A 20,170-nucleotide genomic window follows, 5' to 3' on the forward strand; every position below is an offset into this window, starting at 1 on the left:
GTTGGCTGGAGACATAAGCTTCATTTCCACTGATTTCCAAATGAATTGATCCAAGATAAGTTTCACATTGAGAAATTCAATCCCAAGGGCATAAGCCTCATTTCTGACTTGGTCGCATAGCTTTTTTTAAAGAAGGTAAAAAGGGAAGAAATGGATCAAGAGTGAAATGGTTACAAAGGATCACAAGGGCCCATTTAACAATATGATTAGAAATAAATGTTTTAGAGAGAAAATAAAGTAGCTCCAATTGTAGAGAAGATAGTAAAATTATACAATAGGTAGTTTAGACATGTATGAAGGTTACTATTAGAAATCTCAATAAAAGAGGATAAATCAAGTTGAGAGTAATCTAATTCCCGGATGAAGAGAGAAGTCCAAGAAAAGTTATGCGAAGTATTTGTATATTCTTGATATTTTATAACTCAGTTTGAAATCTTTGTAAATGTGCATTGTGTGTCTCAAGGCACATGATCTATTGGTCTTATATAATTAGCAGCAGCATCTTGGTCTTGCTGATGAGAATCTATGGGATGAAAACTTAAGAAAAGTACATTTTGATGGCTGAGACATTTTGATGGCTGATTAGTATAGAGTAAATTACATTGACATTCCCTGAGTTTTATAGAAATTACATAAATTACCCATCACTTTTCTATATCTACACAAATCTCTCCTAGTTTTTATAGTTTCATTACACTGATCACTCCTGTATAAGAAATAAGTGTAATATTTTAAACAAAAATGTGATAAATACAATTAAGTTAAACAAAACATGATATATTGTGTAGACAAATCTAAATAATATACAAATCAATGTATCTTTATTATTTTTTGTTACAAAATGCATCAACAATTCTAAAGAAATATTGTTTAAATCGCTCATATAATATAGTGTAATGAACCAAAAATAATAAAGAAATATTGACTCATATATTATATGGATTTGTCTCCACAATATATCATGTTTTGTTTAACTTAATTGCGTTTATCATATTTTTTGTTTAAAATATTACATTTTTTTTCTTCTTATGCAGGGTGGTCAGTGTAATGAAAGTATAAAAATTAGGGGAAGTTTGTGTAGATGTAAAAAAGTGAGGGGTAGTTTGTATAATTTCACTAAAACTCAGGAGGTGTCAATGTAATTTACTCATGATTTGTTTCCCCTAAATAGTGATATGTTATGCCTTTGTGACATCTTTTAATGAAATCAATGATCACTTAATGAAATATGGTTGAGTGTGTTTATTGATATCTTTTAGCAAACATGGGTTACGTCTACCACAATTGTTACGAAATGCAGTCGTAATTGTGTTTAGGATGTCATTACAAATTCCCAAAACCACCAAAACACTGATTATGGTATGTAATTTAAAGCACTATTAATTAATATAAGTTTCTTAACTGACACTTTTTTAAGTTTTGATGAATATATTTTTATACTTGAAAAACCAATCAGGACGCAAATACAAAATATGTTGTATTCACACTACAAAGTTGATGTTTAAAGTAAACAAAGGTTTCAGACACTCGCATAGACAAATACAAATGTCTGCACTGCTGGCTATTTTGGCAACGATTTAGATCCATTAATATAAATCACAAAATCATTGTTTATATTGCCAGAAAATGGTACCCCTTTATAATTAATTGGCAAACTTGGATGCCTTCCACGGTTTACATCATTACTTGAAACCATTTGCTATCTAACCGCTAGAACCTAAAACCAATGTTCTTTCCTTAATACCATAGAGATACAATTTGGTTGCTTCAAACTGAAAGTATAGGCAAATTGAGTTTCAACTTCCACATAACGTGTTAAATGATTCACATTTCACCAGATTTGCCTTAATTTGAATGATGCTGCCAACAGTGGTGCCACACCCCATGCAAAATTTTGATAAGTATCTATTTCACAAGATACTTACTAAATATCCTAGAAAGAATTATCACACACACCATGTACAACAAGATCTTAAGAATTCCCCTTCCAATAAGATCAAAACAAAGAAAACAAAAAACTAATATTACCCAATTACATCCACGATCATATATTATATGGTTTTACTGGAATACAATTTGGTAAGGGGGAGGAGAGATGGGCATTGCATTTCACATCTTTCAATGCATTATGCAGGAATATGAAAGGGCACCACTCTTTCCATTTCATCATCAAAACAGGTAATGAAAAGCAGCAAGGAAGTTTATGTGGTACCTTCCCACCAAAGGATGAATCAAACCCAACTTAGGGTAGGAGAAATCACCAAAAAAGAACCCCTTTAAATACTTCAAGATGATATAGGTTCATAAGGGTATGATAACCACGGGTGCTTTAGGGCGTCAGATGCCGAAGGCCGCTTCTTTGGATTGATCTCAAGCAAATGAGCAACAAAGTCAATGAAGCCTTGGTCTCCCATTGGCAATCTATGCCTCAAAGATGTCTTTTTTGAAATCAAGTATTCTAACCTGTTGGATTCCTGTAGATTATTAACAATACAATTAGTGTCAATTATTAAAGTAAAAAATGCAGATGACAACAGCAATTTCAATATAGCATTGCAAGAACTAAAATATTTTTTATAAAGACTATATAGAGAAGAGAGCAGAAGAAAAGCAAGAGGACAGTAAATCCTCAAGAAATAAAGAAATGGACTAAACTGAAAATACAAAGAGAAAACAAAAACTAAGAGCAAAATTAATGCAGCAAAGCATGTCAATCTCTCACAAAGACACCCTTCCACACAGTCCTTGGGCAGAACACCATATTGGAACACAGGGAATAAAAACTACTTTATCTCAAATGAACTAAAGAGACACTCAGCATCTTGAAAAGATAGTAGCATTCCGTTACAACCGAATGCACCACAACCAACACCTGAAAAGATTCTAGCATGATCTGACTATTACATGGCCAATCCGTTTAATTTCGAAGCAATAAGTCAATGTAATTAATCTTCCTTCTAAAACTATACATAGATGAAAATAACCCATCCCAGTGCTGAAACCTTAGGATGCTGTGGATAGTTTCACTATTCTCTATAGTTTTCACATAAAAGAAAGGAGCATGCTCTGTTGGTATTTTTGTCTCCCAATTTTAAGAAATCGAGCTAGTGTTGGCAGTTGGATTGAAAATAGAATTGAGCATGGTCTGTATGCAAAGGCAGCCACAACCCTAAGTGGAAGAATAGCAGCTCATCATTAGGCTGTGATTTGGAAAGTGTGAAAGATAGGAATAATTACAATACAATAACCAAGGCTTAATCCCACTAGGAGAAGTTGGCTACATAAACTAAATGGCGTCATAAAGCTCTATCTTAAATCATGTCCGTTGACAAAGTGTTGATCTCAAAATCCTTCTTAATCGATATGGATCAACAATGTTATGAATAACATTACAAGGAGAGAAATTATAAGAGAAAAATGGCTTAGGAACAGAACAGTATAAACAACGGAATATGTTTTCAAATATAGGAAACATTGAAAATGAAAAGAGGACATGTAAACAAAAAAATGTTTCCGGAAATCAAGCATGCCCTTATATTTTCAGCACTACTGGCGCAGCAGCACCTTCCACCACCAGCTGCCATGTGGCAATGTTGGCTGATGTGCAAGTTTCAATTGGGACCTTAATAAAAATTAAATTTCTACCTATGCCATGTAATAGCCCCAGACAAGAAAAATCAACTTCAAGATTACATTTTGCTGGCCGGTCCATTTCGAAAACAAAGTAAATTAGAAATATAATTGTCAATTCTTACCTGATTCCGTTCGTAAAGCATATGATTTTTGGTGAAGTACTTATATGTATCTCGTCCTTTTGCAAGCATACTTTGATCAATTGGACCGATGATCCCAATTACACGAGCAAGTAATGTGGCAGGTGAATCATTTTGAAAGAGGACCTGCAACATACTTAGTTTAATGCCACAGAGGAAGTAGCAGAAAATTATGTATACAATTAACAAAGGAAAGAAAGCTATGATGCTGTGCAGAGAAGAGAGAAATTTTGCAACTGATATCACCAAAAACTAATATTAAGTCACACAACTACAGAAAGTCAAAGTATCCTGATGAATTATCATTTGAACCATGAATAAAGTAGGAAAAAAATTCACCACTTTGAAATAAATAAACTGAACAAAGGCTTTCACAACATAATTGCAAACTTTTAAAAAAGAATGATACACTTGAATAATCACAATCACATCCCCTGGTTTAACATGAATTTTAGGTATTCTTGGTTCCCAAAGAAGACTAACATACAGCACAAAACTACGCAGCCCTCGGATGGGGAGTTGACGACTTGACATCATTTCATTGCAAGTACGGTCTTATTTAAGCATGAAACTTAAGTATCTAAAAGATACCATCATCAAGGACAAATGAAAGGCCTTGCTTAAAAAAGATCAGGTGGTGACCTCAACTTCCAGCAAAATTTAACTTTAGACCAGAGGTAGTAAACAAATAAACCTTTTAGACATGGGAAATTTAATAGCTCAAGTGATATATTTCTGGTACTAAAATTTAAAAAGTGTAAATCAAACTTTATGCCATTTTGAAATACATTGAGCATCTATAATTCTTACATTGCCAGTACATAGTTCAGCCAAGATGCAGCCAAGTGACCAGATATCAATTTTCTTGTCATATGGAAGCCCCAAAATAACCTCAGGGGCACGATAGGACCGTGACTGAACATAAGAGCATAGGTGATCTGTCTCAAAACAACTGCTTCCGAGATCAATGACCTTCACCTCACATCTACTATAGCTTTTAACCAAAATATTCTCAGGCTTCAAATCACAATGTATTAGTCCGAGGCTATGCAAAAACTGGAGTGCTTCCAAACATTGAATGGTGATTGACTGCAACATAAAAAAGAAGAGTTTACAATGACAATAGACAAAATGAAAAGTAACAACATGAATTAAATGGCACACCACAAACCTGCAATCTTGGCATTGTGAAGTACACTTCACCCCCTGATTCTCTATTGAATTTATGAAACTCATATAAGTTTGCTTTAAGTAGTTCACACACTATCAACAAATGTTCCTGCAGCACAACAGGAAAGTGGAATGGTGATTGGTAAAGTCAACGACTCAGCGGACCAAAAATGGTGTCCAACTATTAACAAATAGCGCATTCATAAATGAGAAATACAGTATTATATACGAAGATACAAGTGTATAAGAAACAACAACAGATAGCAGTAATATTCAACATAACCTAAAATTTCTCATTGACAACATTATAGATAAAAATCCACAAAAAACTAGAAAAAGGGAAATTGTAAAAAATAATATAAATAACTGGGAAAATTTAGATGTGTCTTGATAACAACTTCTTGATTTGAAATCAAAATGTAATAGTAATAGCAGGAAAAGCAGCAAATTCACTTACTCGATAATAGAAATAATCATATAACCGGAGAAGGTGATACTTGTCTCCAGGATCATGCTTATTGACATACTTGAGAAGCTTGATTTCATCAAGGCTTTGGTCAAAAAAATCCTTGTTGTTCTTTATAATTTTAACACAGACATCCATGCCTGTGTGCAGATCATGAGCTTGTATAGCTTTGCTAAATGCAGCAGATCCCAAATACTCAGTGACATGATACCTTCCAGCTATTACAGAATTTAAAACAACATGGAAATTCTTGTCCTCCTCAAAGCCAGTTCTGAGCAACAAAAAATGGCTTAAGATAGACTACCAAGACAAACAAAGGGGGGGAAAGAACAATCAAGAAACCATGTACTTCACAACATAACAAGGTCATTTTATATAAGATAACAAATAAAATACTAAAAGAAGCTCCACAGATATTATTAGCAGTAGCACACAACTTTACCATGCAGGGACAAGGATCCCATCATTTCAATGATATCTTAGTAAGAGCTTTTATGACGGAGACATGTATGCCATATTGCCTCAAGTACAGAGGCTTCTTCGTTATATGAAATGTGAGAATAAAAACTAAAGATCAAGCAACAGTCATCAGCTAGTTCAGAGCACAGTATACTTCTCAATCACATGACCGGGCATAATATCATCGATTCAATTTAAAAGTAAACTAAGCCAGGATTGCTGTATACATATATATTGACAGTGCAAATTTCATGAACACTAAATGAAGGAACATATGTATTTTATAGCATTGTTAATGACAAATGATGCATTTTATCCATCATGGGTCAGAATTAGAAATATAGTCACTAATGATGGAGGTTTTAGTGTTTTACAAATCAAAAGACAAAATGTAGATCTGTTGCCATCCTAGTTTTATCTTTAGTTTTCATTGTTAAGAACATCTACAGCCATGCAATTCTGTTGAGTTGCATTATGTAAGTCCTACAATACCACCTCACTGTGTTTTACTTTGTATTGCTCAAGAACTCTTCACTCCAATCATGCAACTACATAAAATTTCATCACATAGGTAAGACATTAATTGATTTGGGATTTTGGTTGTGAAATCATTAATTAAGTCTTGGGATGAGACATTTAAATATAATTAAGTTTGTGTGACAATTTGACTCTATGCAATAGTTGCTTGGTTGTGCAACTGTTGTTTGGCTATGCAACTATTGCATAGAACACAGTGTATGTTTCGCCTCTCAAACAATGTAACTCTCGTGCAAAAATTGCACAAAGCTTCCTGCATCTCTGTGGTGCAACCCCCATTAGAGATGCTCTTATGCAAGAGTTGCATAAAACTCTACGCAACTTTGTGAAACCCGCATTGGACTACTGGAGATGATCTTAGACACTCAGATTAAGAAATTCATACTAACTACTCTAAACAACATTCACAAAAAATTTGGACCTGCTCAGAATTAAGAAAAATGACAGTTATGATAAGCAAATGACAGATTTATGATTTTCACATTTGGAATTCATAAGAGGAGAGATAGTAATAAAAAATATACAGTCACCCACAAACCATAATACAAAATAGGATGGATAGATGCATAAAACTCAATATAGTTTCAATTGTTTTAAAATCATTGAAACTATTAACTTCAAGTCATTGTAAATTGATGAACAGAGTAAGCAGGTTATTTGAGATGTACATCTCGATCTGTAAATACCATGATTATTAATTATAGCTCATTCTATATATTAATACATAGTGAACAATACCTGTTTTTCCTGTGCACAATCTTTAGATCAAAGGTTTCAAATTCCTCCTCCTGGGCCTTTATTTGCCTTACTTGCTCCTGCACAGCAGCAGCCTCTTCATCCTCTAGTGATGCCCCTAGATCATCCTCCCTTGCAGCGTCAACCTTTTCATCCTCTTCTGGCTTGATATGCTCTCTTTCAGAATATCTGTAATTTGACACTGTTGCTGGAGAAGAGTTTCTGGATCTTACTTGGTTAGCATTATTTTCATCCCTGGAACTTTTAATGGGTGAAGAATCACTGCTCTTTTGCTTCCATAAAGCAAGCATGTCATCTGATCCCTCAAATGCATTAAGACATTCATCAGTTTCATCTGCATTGCAGTTATTTGACCACAGGGACTGTTTAGAGGAAGCCTCAGCCATCTGGCCATCTTTCGAAGATAGAGGAAATGAGAAGTTCCCATCACCATGTGTTTTCATCTGCAACTGTGCATCCTTACCACCCCCTTTGGCATATTTATTTGACTCACTGTTGTCATTTTTCTTCTTATTTTTGTTTGATTTACTAATAGAACTCTTATCCAAATTATGATGTGAGTGTTTGAAGCCACCAACCCCAACATCACGATCTCGGAAATATTCTAGATCCCCTTCACTACTACCACCAACCAAAGTTTCGTGCATCTCACTACCAATATCTGCAGCATCACTGTTGATCCCCACCCCAATAGACCTAACCGAACCATGTTGATCATCATCCATACGAATATTCTCTAGCCGTGATCTCACCCTATCATCCAAAACATTCCCATCTCCTAGCATGATGAGTTCATTTGACTGACTGACAAAGCCTTGCCAGACCGGTTCCGCACGCATTAGACTTAATTCTTCTTCATCCATCAATTGTCCATCGTATTGAGCCATTAAATCATTATCATTGGTACTTCCATACATTTCAGTAACTATTAGACCAATGGGATCATCTGAAGCTGTGACTGGTTCAACATTACTCACTTGAAGATATCGCTCTCCAGAGAAGTAAGAATCCTCCTCAGCAAAAGATTGATCATCATCCTCATCTTTGGCTGGACCTCTTTCATGAGGATCTGGAACACTTCCATGCCCAGTCCCCTTTTCATTGTCACTAGGATAGTCGATTTCATGCGCCAAAAACCAGGCTTCATCTTCAATAGGTTGTCTCATATACCCAATATCATCATCATCATCATACTCATCAGAGTCCCAATATTCATTCGGATAGTCGACAGATTCATTCAACCCATCACCAATTGTTGCAAAACCCGATACAAGATCAGATGTGTCCTCTGCTATCCCTTGACTCACAGATAACCAGCTTCCCCCTGTAGCCCTCTTCATACCTGATTCACATACGAAAAATTCAAAGCCGGCCATTAGAACAAGTGTACCCACCAAATAACTAAATATGTGCAGTCAGATTCAAAAATAAATAAAAATGTACCATATCAATAAGATCAGTTGCTGAGAAATAAATCACCAGTTAGTTGTGGTTTATTGTGTCCACAAAGCTGACCTGATTTAGGATCAGTTCTGGATTCTAAATGGAGGACTTGACCCATTCCATAAATTTTCCAACACGAGCAAAAGAAGAGTACTATTTACCCGAGAGGTTTTATGTTTGCTTGGGAAGGTGAACATTGTTTTTGAAATTTTGAATATGTTTCATGCAACTTTTTTCTTTTAATAAAAAAAGAAATTGAAGAGAACAAAGAACCAATCTTTGCTTATTTCTTGCATCACTATTGAGAAGCCATTGTCAGAATATCAAAACATTGGAAAGACCAAAAATAAATTGATAGCCTGCATCAAGTCCGGCAGAAAGCAATGTTTCTTAACATTCAAATTAATACATTTTTCCACAATCACTATATCATAAATAAAAATAACAATAATTAGACATAGAATTAACCTATGACGATTTGGTAAATCGTGTCTAATTTACAGATAAGCTTTTCCACCTAGAAAAAACAAGGGGAAATACAGCTGTGTGGAGGATAACATATCCTCCCAAGTTCAACTCCCAAACAGTAAACTAAAAACCAAGATAAAATCCTATCTCGTATTTACAGATCATTCCTGAGGTGGTTTAACTGCCAGGTGTTTGATGGAAAGATTTAAATTTTCCCATAAGACTGTAACAGCTTTTTTTGTTCATAGAAGCTGTTCTTAACAAATTACGAGATGTTTCGCGAATCAAATATATTTTATAGCTTATTTTAGTTACACTAGAAAAAGAATTTGTTTTGAAAATATTTTCTTTGAGCGTTTAGAATATAAGCACCAGATGATTATTTTGAATTATGAAATTTTTACTTAATAAAAGCTATTTTTCATAATAATCCAAACTAATAATACTATCTTAAAATCGCTTTTTGGTTAACATACCAAAACAATAATTTTATCATAAACGATATAAAGAAAATTGATTATCTATATAATCAATTATTGAAATAATATTTTTTTCACAACTAATCCAAAAACTCAATAAAATGAATTAACATGTTAAGTTGTCAAACATAGAAACTTCCAACCAAAAAAAAAGCAAAATGGATGGACCAGCATTTGAAACATCCAGGGTACAAAGGAACAGACAAAACTAGAACAAACTAAATCCTGTATCTAGAATGAGAAAAGTTCCAGTAAGCACACAAAATACACTATCATCATCAGAACCAACAAATGCAGTTTCTAATTTGAGCCCAAGGAAGGAAGTTGCAAAGTCAAATGCAAAGAACATTTGGGATCATAAGAAAATAGCAATAATACTAACCTGAAGGGTTAATTTCTTGCCCGATTGGCACATCCAGATATGAACCTATATATAAAGTGCTGTCGCCACCAGAGAATTTCGAAGTTGGTCCATCTCGCTCAAACTTCTCCTCCCACTTAACAGGCAAGGGCTTATCTTCTGGCTTGAGTTTAACAGGAGGAAGCCTAGGAAACTCTTCCCTCTGATTTTCATACACAAGAGGAAAACTTGAACTGCTAATTATCTTCAGTTCGGAACTTCCTTGTGACTTGCCCAAGAAAATAGCTCTCCCTACTTCATCCACCTGCTCTTTTATAGATGCCCTAGTATCACTAATTTCTAACCTTTTTTCCTCATTTTTGTCAGAATAAATTGTGCCATCAAAGCTTGTAGGCATGTCCCCCTTTGGGAAGGGAAAAACAGTCTTGACAGAACAATTCCATGGGTCTGAAGATGAGTTCGCATTCTCATCAGCTCTAGACCAGGGATTGTCTGAAAAGTTGATTTTAAGAGCTGAACTATTAAATTTTAGTTGGCGATCATGTTCCCTTGGTTCTTTGCTTTGTGCCACAAGGTCATACTTTGGTTCCACAGATGCTTTAATACTACTTCCAAGCCACAAGGGTTTATTAGCTGCAAGCAGAGTACTTTCCTCACCAGACTTAGCATTACTATTGGTTGCAGATACAGAAGCCTTTAAAGTATTATTAGCATTACTATTGGTTGCAGCAACATCTTCGTTAGTTTGATATTTTGACTGTTGAGATACAGAAGCCTTTAAAGTATTATTAGCCCTACTACCAGTATCATTTTGGTACGGATCCGCAGGACCATTGCTAGGATTGGACTTCAGTGAGTATAAATCTAGCATACTGTCCTCTGGACTCTTAGAGAAAGTGAAGTGTTTGTCACTCGTCCCAATCGATTTATTCCGTTCACTTATAGAAGGAGCAGAAGTTTTCCATTTGGTTTCAGATGCACTTCTACTAGCCCCACATTCTATTTCCTTCACAATCAGTTCTTTAGAAACTTCACTTTCACGAGAATCTGCCCCTTGGATCTCTACAGCCAGCTTCCCCTTATCATTTTGTGGTGTGTCACGTGAGGCCTTTTCTTCCAATGTAAGTTTCTGAAAGAAGCCATTTAAGTCTGGATGGTTATTGATCTCACTACGCAAAGCTGCCTCAGCTCTAGTAAATCGGTTCTTCCTCAGAAAGTCCAAAATCACATCAACCGAGTTTGTTTCTGCCATCATCACTCAAGCCACAACCCCCTACCAACTAAATTCATACAAGAAATAAGCACAATGTAATAAACTTCAAACAACCAGGTGTGCAAGAACTTATAGAGGGCTTATTTAAACTTATGAGAAATTGAGAACAACTTATAAAAAATAACTTATGAAAATAGCTTATAAAAATAGTTTATGACATTCTTATCAGCTTTTTTATATATAAACCTTAATGAATAAGCACTTAAGCTGATTACAAAATGTGCCAAAAATATGCCATTCAAAATAAAGACAAGAAAAAAAAACCATGTATGTTTCCTTTGCTTCTGCCACAACATCGTTTATTTGTTTCTACAAGGGATGAAAGCTTACCTCGTATCAGAAGGCATAAGCTAGTTGCATCATTTGTGAGCCCTTGAACTCGAAGAAGCAAGTACCTAATTCAATTGAATATCCAAAATAAAATCCAAAATCCAAAAAATAAATAAGAAATAAAATGCAGCAAGAAAAGAAACCTTTCAATATCGAAAATGGCGAAACCTAGGTTGTGAAATTTGGGAATGCGGATCGGAAGTGGCAAATCGCGAGTTTTGAAGAGGGATCCAACACGAGTGAACAGTGCAGAGAAAATTGAATTCAGGAACCAATGAAATGGAGTAACGAGTAATAAAACCCGAAGATGTTAAACAAATGAAAGGTTTTTGAAGGCTTTCGTTTGGAGCACGAAATTGGGTGGGAAAATTAAGATCTGGGAACCAGTTTTTCCTTTTCAAGGCTTAGAGAAATAATAATAATACCAGAAACCGGGTTCGAGACAAATACTCGGGTCGGCTAAATGGATCGAACAACTACAATAAATAAAATAAGGAAAATACTAATAAAAAAATAGGGAACCTGAGTGTGGATGGAGGTGTTGGTGCTTTAAGAAACCTCTTACCCTTGCGGCTGGCTATAAAACCTGTTTCAAATTCTAAGATGCTAGTTCTGTTGATGGGATATATTCTCTTGAGTCCTTATTTAATTTTATTTTCTTTTCTTTCAGAACTAACTCCGTCCTCATTTTCCGTAATCTTTTCCCATTTTTATTTATTTTTCATGTTCTTGCCCTTTTGCCCATCATGCTGACTAATCATAGGTAATATTTATTACAAGTTGGTTTCGAGTGAGGTCCAATATTTTAAAAATTCAGTGCTAAATGGGGTGGGTTCTTGTAATGAGTGCCCAAACTTGTTAGTACCGGGATCCAAAGTAACATATTTCCAAAAATTATTACTCTATAATGTCAATAATAATTAATATATAAATGATAAATAATATAATGATAATATTAAAAATAATTATATTATCAATGTATATATATTAAATTCTGTTTAATATACCTCTTTTATCCTAAACTACCATTTGAATTATGTTTGTTTAAGTAAAATGATTTTGTTAATGCATTGTATACTGTGTTGAATTATTTTTTATAATTTTTATCGTTATTTTCATTTTGATTGTCTAATACAACATATAGAATTAAAGTAAATAAACAGTATAAGTTGTTTACAATTTTATAATGTTATCTAAATTTATCAATATTGGCATATCGCTAGATACCCAGAAGCCTACAAGTAGAAAGTAGACTATAAATGGAGTGTGACTGAATATTGTTGAATAGTGTTCTAGCCACAGACATTTACATTCATTCGTTGTCATCTCAAATCATATTAGCATAGTCCCAATTTAATAATGATATTTATGATTCAAATTGTCATTTGTGTTTGTGTTTTTTATTTCAACATATGTATTTATTCATTATTCTTTTATTTTATTAAAAACATGTTGAGTAGTAAAATATAAGATAAATTTAAAATTCTTAACCATCAGAATACTTTGTAGGATTCATCAAGTTTTAGGTATGTTATATGCTGAATAATTGGAGGGAAAATTTTATTGTCTATAATAATTCTATTGGGCTTAAACAATATTGTCTCCTTATACTCTGTAGTTTGTATAAAAGTCTAAATAAAAAATATTTATCAATTTGAGGGCATGGGCATATATATAACTGTCTTTAGGTTGTAATGTTTGAAGTGTTTTTTATTATAGGTAAAGACTAAAAAAGTTAAAGGACAGATATCCAATCTACTATCTTAATATTAATAAGAATTGAAGGGGATGGTGTTATTACCCTTATAGATATCTTACATCATTGACACTTGGATTGTAACAGGGCATATCTGTCTTTACATTTATTTTGTTTCTGTAAAAAAATTAATAACAATGTAATTACTTTATTTAATACTTGCAGCAGACTCATTATTACATCAACAATCTTTCACGAATAACAAGGGCTTCATCTATTCATGTTATTATGACTTTGGACTTTAAATTTCAACTTTCATACTCTTCATTTCCACAAACTTCTAACTCTTCATTTTCTTCTTCAGATCTATTCTCTCTTTTTCTTCATATTTCTTATTAGTCATATTTACCCTTTCTCACTATCAATTGAAGGTAATATTGTATTATTCACTTTCACTTCTTAAAATGCGAAAACTCATCTTCCTCATTTTTGCTTAGCTTTTGGTATTACCAAAAGTGGTCCAAGTCAAATATGGATTCACATTCCTTTCATTGTTGAAAAGGATGAAGAGGTACTGTTTTAGAACGATGGTTTTCATTTTTTTGGGCTATAATATTTTTTCTCAAAAATGTGCACTTTACTACTTTCTCTATGTTTGCGGGATAACATCAGTTTTAGTTCATTATTCATTTTTTTGTTAAAGATGTTGCATTTGTTCTTGATCTTAAATATGTTCAGCCAAATAAGCTGAAAATCAGGTTTAGATCATCACTTTTAGTAAAGATCTGTCCTTTACTATCATCACTTCACTATTGAAATGAAGCTTTGTGAGACCATTTTTCTATTCAATTTTCTTTTTGAAGCTTTACTATTCATTTTTCTTAAGACCATTTCGGTTCAATAGTGATATGTTTGTTTTATTAAAAATGTTATCTTTGATATTTATTTTAACTATGTTCAAGCCAAATAAGCTAAAAATCAGGTTTGGGTCACCACTTTCAGTAAAGATGTGCTCTTTACTATCTTCACTTTACTATTGAAATGAAGCTTTTTGTCTATTTTTTAGTTATACATTACATTTTCATTAAACCTTATTTACTATATTTTTATGAGTCATTATTTTGTGCAATTTTAGTAAATAAATCTTACAAAATGATACTTTAGTGAAATGATACTTTACTTCATTTTTATGAGTCCTTATAAAATGATATGTTGGCCTCATCTTCATTATCTGGATTTTTATATTATGTGTAGGAGTTGATTTTTTATTTTACTATTGCAAATGTTTGTTTCAATTTGCTTAAATCTCATGCTATCATTAATACATCACAAATGTCATTATATGTCCTCTTATCTCACCACGTGCATAAGTCATTGTCTCATCCAGATTCAAAAGCTCACAAATTAAATGCACTCATTTTTTCATTTCATTTTTCCTTTGCTACATTAATGATATAAGTTTGGACAAGTTAGTCTCATCTTTATCATGAGTGAAGCTATAGATATAGATTAGCTGGGTGGCACAAAGAACAAGTGGAACTGACTTCTTCTGCAATATAGATTAGTCTCATCTTTAGTCATTCAGTTTGACTACATAAAAAGAGTACATGGTTGTCAACCATACTCATTACGAATTTTATACATCAACTGACCAAAAACCATTTTAAAATAGTCAATGCCATATTTCAAAAATAATATATTGCAATTTCACCTTAAAATCTAGAGGTTATTAACTAACAAAAGAAAATACATAGCCAACATACCACGCTAAAAGCAATCTAGGTGTTGGAGGGTTGTTGTTTGCCTAAGAAAAAAAATTCAATTCCTCTCACAAAATGAATCATTTATTCAACAGAAGCAATACTTTCATGATTAGTTTCCCACAACATTATGAATTATGAAATAATAATAAAAATTTCATTAAAAAATAAATTTATTTATATGCAAGTATTCATGCTGCATGTATTATAAAACATGTTCCCACACATAAGCAATTTTTGTAGATACCCGTTGTGGGTTTTTTATATATACTTAGGGTTGAGTTTTTTTGTCATCCCATAACTAGCTGCAGCAAAAAAAAATATCATCGACAAAATAATAAATTACCAAAATCATTGGCAATTTTAACTTTTACAAAGAATATGCATATACAAAATCATGACAAAGCAACAAAAACCAAGTAATTCTTTGAATGGAAATTGAAGGGGAAATGGAAAATTATCAAAGCCTAATGATAGTTGTTCTAAAGTTGATATTTCGGAAAAAAAATTATTCTCGATTTTAATAATTCAATTGATGTCATAGTGTCTAGAACTCATCCAAATCTACAACATACCTATAAGGACGACCAATTTCCTCAAGATAAGATAATACATGCATCAACAATCAAATCAATGAATATGTTATAACTATAATTTCAAGTTAATCTTTTTAGTTACCTTTAAATTTTTATTATGTTCGATATAATATATTTATTAAAGTTATAATGATAAATATTCTAATGTACATTTATAAGTGGTGAAAATGCATATCTAAGTCTAGACTCAATTGATGTCTTATGTTAATGAAAATGAAGCATTTAACATACTAGCTAATGAATTTCTAATCATATGGTCTTCCCAATCATAAGATTAAATTGAAAGTTGGAACTTCAATAATGATATTGACGAATTTAAATCAGTCTGAAAATATAATAATGCAAGATTAAATGTTACTAAAAGTCGGGGTTATATTTAACTAGACTAATATTCTCTCATGATCAATTATATGTAACTATTAAAAGTTCCAAGAAAAAATGACTAAAGATATTGATTACATAATAAGGATGGTCTACCACTAAAAATAACAACAAATGTAGTTTATAAAGTTTTCCAAAATCTCCAATCTGTATTATTCAATTTATTTTACATTATCTTTCAATTTTTTATTCTTAACAATTCTTTATTTTATTATATGTAATATGTTGAGTAATATCTCATTAGTCAACAACTCTATATCATTTTAATAGTTCAATTGATGTCATAGTGTCTAGAACCCATCCAAATCTACAACATCCCTATAAGGATGACCAATTTCCTCAAGCACATGGATCAATAATCAAATTAATGAATATGTTATAACTTTAATTTCAAGTGAATCTTTTTACTTATCTTTAAATTTTTATTATGTTCGATATAATATATTTATTAAAGTTACACATATAAATATTATAATGTACAACTATAAGTGATGAAAATGCATATCTAAGTTTAGACTCAATTGATGTCATATGTTAATGAAAATGAAACATTTAACATACTAGCTGTTGAATTTCTAAACAGACTTACACCCTCTGGCCTTCCCAATCATAAGATTAAGTTGAAAGTTGGAACTTCAATAATGATATAGAGGAATTTAAATCAGTCTAAAAATATAATGATGCAAGATTAAATGTTACTAAAAGTCAGGGTTATATTTAAGTAGACTAATATTATGTCATGATCAATTATATGTAACTACAAAGAAAAAATAATATTGATACATAATAAGGATGGTGTACCACTAAATATAACAACAAATGTAGTTCATAAAGTTTTCCAAAATCTCTAATTTGTATTATTCAATTTATTTTACATTATCTTTCAATTTTTTCTTCTTAACAATTCTTTTTTTATTTTATGTAATATGTTGAGTAATATCTCATTAGTCAACAACTCTATATCATTTTAATAATTCAATTGATGTCATAGTGTCTAAAACCCATCCCTATAAGGACGACCAATTTCCTCAAACTAAGGTAATACATGCATCAACAATCAAATCAATGAACATGTTCTAACTTTAATTTCAAGTGAAATCTTTTTAATTACCTTTAAATTTTTATTATGTTCGATATAATATATTTATTAAAGTTATAATGATAAATATTCTAATGTACAACTATAAGTGGTGAAAATGCATATCTAAGTTCAGAATCAATCGATGTCTTATGTTAATGAAAATGAAGTATTTTAATATACTAGCTATTGAATTTCTAAACCGACTTACAACCTTTGGTCTTTCATATCATAAGATTAAGTTGAAAGTTGGAACTTAAATAATGATATTGATGAATTTAGATCAGTCTAAAAATGTAATGATGCAAGATTGAATGTTATTCAAAGTCGGGGTTATATTTAACTAGACTAATATTTTGTCTTGATCAATTGTATGTAACTATTAAGAGTTCAAAGAAAAATTAATTAAAGATATTGATACATAATAATGATGGCCCACCACTAAAATCAACAACAAATGTAGTTTATAAAATTTTACACAATCTCTAATATTTATTCTTCAGTTTACTTTATATTATCTTTTAATTTTTTCTTCTTAACAATTCTTTTTTTATTTAATATAATATGTTGAATAATATCTCATTACTCAACAACTCTATATCAACAATTAAATATATAACATCATCTTTTATGAAGTAACATTCAATAATATTTTCACTAAAATTTATACTTTCATTTTTTAAATAAATTCGTACAAAATACATTACCACCCGTGCGAACGCACGGGTATCCTACTAGTCAATCATATAAATAAGAGATAGGTAATATCAAAGTCTTATACATATAAGATATAGTTTAATAAATAATATTAAGTTCTTTATTATTGTTAATATATATATATATAGAGAAATAATTCTAATAATAGAGATAAAATTCAATCCAATAATCTGTATACCTAAAACAAATTAATCTCTCAGCCATTGAACGGTAAATAACATACTTGATTAAAATAAGAGTTGAGTAAGCTAGTAATAATATATATGCATTTGTCAGCTTGAAAATTTATACACAATTAATATATTATTATTCAATTGAATTATTTTTATTTAATAGTTAATAATGATTAAATATGATTAATAAATAATATATTAACAATATAAAAAACTTTTATATTTCATTGTATATATTTTTTTCTCACTTTTAAATTGCTCTTCTCCGTGTAGGATTTGTATAAGCGTCATAAATATAATAGCTATTACTTGCATATTGGCTACAAGTTCTCATTAAAATTATTTTTTCAAAGTATTATTAAAAGTATGTTGTAGGATTGATATTAGAATTACCTTTTCTATAAGAAAGTGGCGCCAAAAAAATGTTTTTGTTATTGTTACTACTACAAGAAAAACGTTAATTAATTAATTTAGATGTAAGGTAAATGGTCCCAAATAAGGGCATTAGGTATGAAAGGTGGGAACACAATTATTGTTCCACACAATATGTTACTTCATGCATTACTTATTATGATTAGTTAAAAAAACATTTAAATTAAAAATATAATAATCAAATATTTTTAACCTATTATAAAAAATAGTATATATAGTAATACATTTTTTTTTGACACAAAGAATATTATTCTTTTGTTGAGTTAAAATCCATTCACTGTTGAAGCTAAGGGTGATGACCAAACCCAACGTGTGTGAGCGTGATATCACGTGTGGTTAACTAACTCCACATTTTTCCAATTTAACACTTGGTATGTGAGAGAAAATGAGAGGAAAGAAAACTTTAAGAAATGAAAGTCAGAGGAAAGAAAACATATGATGAGACAAAATGATATAAATATTTATAACTAAATAGATACAAATATTAACATACAAATATTCACTTTTATTTTAGAATTAAATATTTCTCTAACTAATGATGTATAAAAAATATATTTATATTAAAATTAATTAACTGAAATATTATTTTTACAAATTTCAAGTCACTCAATCTCACACCATAATATATCATACATGGTTTCATTGGTAAGATTGTAATTCTACATTTCTCATTAATTTCTCACACAACATTTTTCTTTCCTTCCTACTCTTCTTTGTAAACGAAATGATAGAAAACTTATAAATCCATCTATTTTCTTTCCTTCACTTTTCAACCAAATCAAACATATCCTAAATCTACACTTAAATTTGATATAAGAAAACATATGTTTTGACATTTTTTGACTAATTTATTATGAAATATAAGATGTCCATGTTTAATGGCAGGCTTGAAAAATAAAATAAAAGTCAGTTAGGAAAGTAAAATACCAAGAATTTGAATATGTTAAATTTATACAAAAATGTCAATTTTTAATGTAAAATGAATCATCTCTTATTTTTTAATCAATAATAATATTTTAAAAGAGGAATATTCATTTTCTTTCAAAAAGATATTCTTGCAGTAAAAAAGAGAGGAAGATTTATATCTTGTTGCAAAACTAAAATCCCCCTCCGGAAGCACACAAGGGTGGACATCAACCCAAGTTAACGTGGAACAATCATATCATGGTAATGAGACATATAAAATATTTAATAATGTAATATATATGTTAGCATAAAGATTTATATACATTATTTATTTAGAATACATTTTTTAAAGAGCCAGTAATAATTAAATATAAATAATAAATGATAGGTGATGTAGTAATAATATATTAAACTTGTAAATTATTAGCATATTAAACTCATACATTATCACAACATTCATTTTTTTTTCTCATCATTAAATATATATGCATGTAAATGTTTTTACAGCTGTAAAATATATCACCTTATCCAAATAATAATGAAGCCCAGTCCCAGAATGTGCATGCCAACTTACACTATATCCTTTATCTACACCACAATTTAACATTTACACCCTTCACCCTGTAGTATCTATTGAAAAATAAAATAAAATATCATAGCTTCTCATATATATTATATCTTTCTATTTTTAACCAAATACATTACATTAGAGGATAAAGATTGAAAGTAACTCACATCAAATTATTAAACATTGTGATGTATTGGCGCTTTAATGTGCCCCTTTTCTCCTATAGTATTACAGATGCACAAATGAATGGAAATGAAATCACATTGATTGAAGAAGTCAAGCTTGGCTTTTATACAAGGCAAACGACATAAAGCCAAAAATAATTAACTAACTAACTTTTGAAATGAG

The 20,170-nt window shown here is 31.2% G+C and overlaps 1 protein-coding gene across 9 annotated transcripts; it reads right to left on the minus strand.

Annotated features, from left to right (window-relative positions):
* LOC109331412 lies at positions 1,711-12,218 on the minus strand. 9 transcript variants are annotated; one of them, XM_019565883.1, is made up of 10 exons: positions 12,038-12,218; positions 11,516-11,580; positions 11,294-11,295; positions 9,934-11,192; positions 7,144-8,503; positions 5,401-5,680; positions 4,945-5,052; positions 4,584-4,862; positions 3,756-3,899; positions 1,711-2,474 (listed from the first exon to the last, which is right to left on the minus strand). In XM_019565883.1, the coding sequence occupies exons 4-10, from the start codon at positions 11,165-11,167 to the stop codon at positions 2,286-2,288; spliced, it is 3,594 nt and encodes a 1,197-aa protein (XP_019421428.1). In that variant the 5' UTR covers positions 11,168-11,192; positions 11,294-11,295; positions 11,516-11,580; positions 12,038-12,218; the 3' UTR covers positions 1,711-2,285. The 9 variants fall into 9 exon arrangements, with proteins under 9 accessions (XP_019421428.1, XP_019421433.1, XP_019421432.1 ...); XM_019565888.1 differs by lacking the exon at positions 11,294-11,295 and having other exon boundaries at positions 9,934-10,606; positions 10,646-11,192; positions 12,038-12,217; XM_019565887.1 differs by lacking the exon at positions 12,038-12,218 and adding an exon at positions 11,684-11,967.

Source organism: Lupinus angustifolius, chromosome LG17, assembly GCF_001865875.1.
Source record: "Lupinus angustifolius cultivar Tanjil chromosome LG17, LupAngTanjil_v1.0, whole genome shotgun sequence".
In the NCBI taxonomy this organism is placed as follows: domain Eukaryota; kingdom Viridiplantae; phylum Streptophyta; class Magnoliopsida; order Fabales; family Fabaceae; genus Lupinus; species Lupinus angustifolius.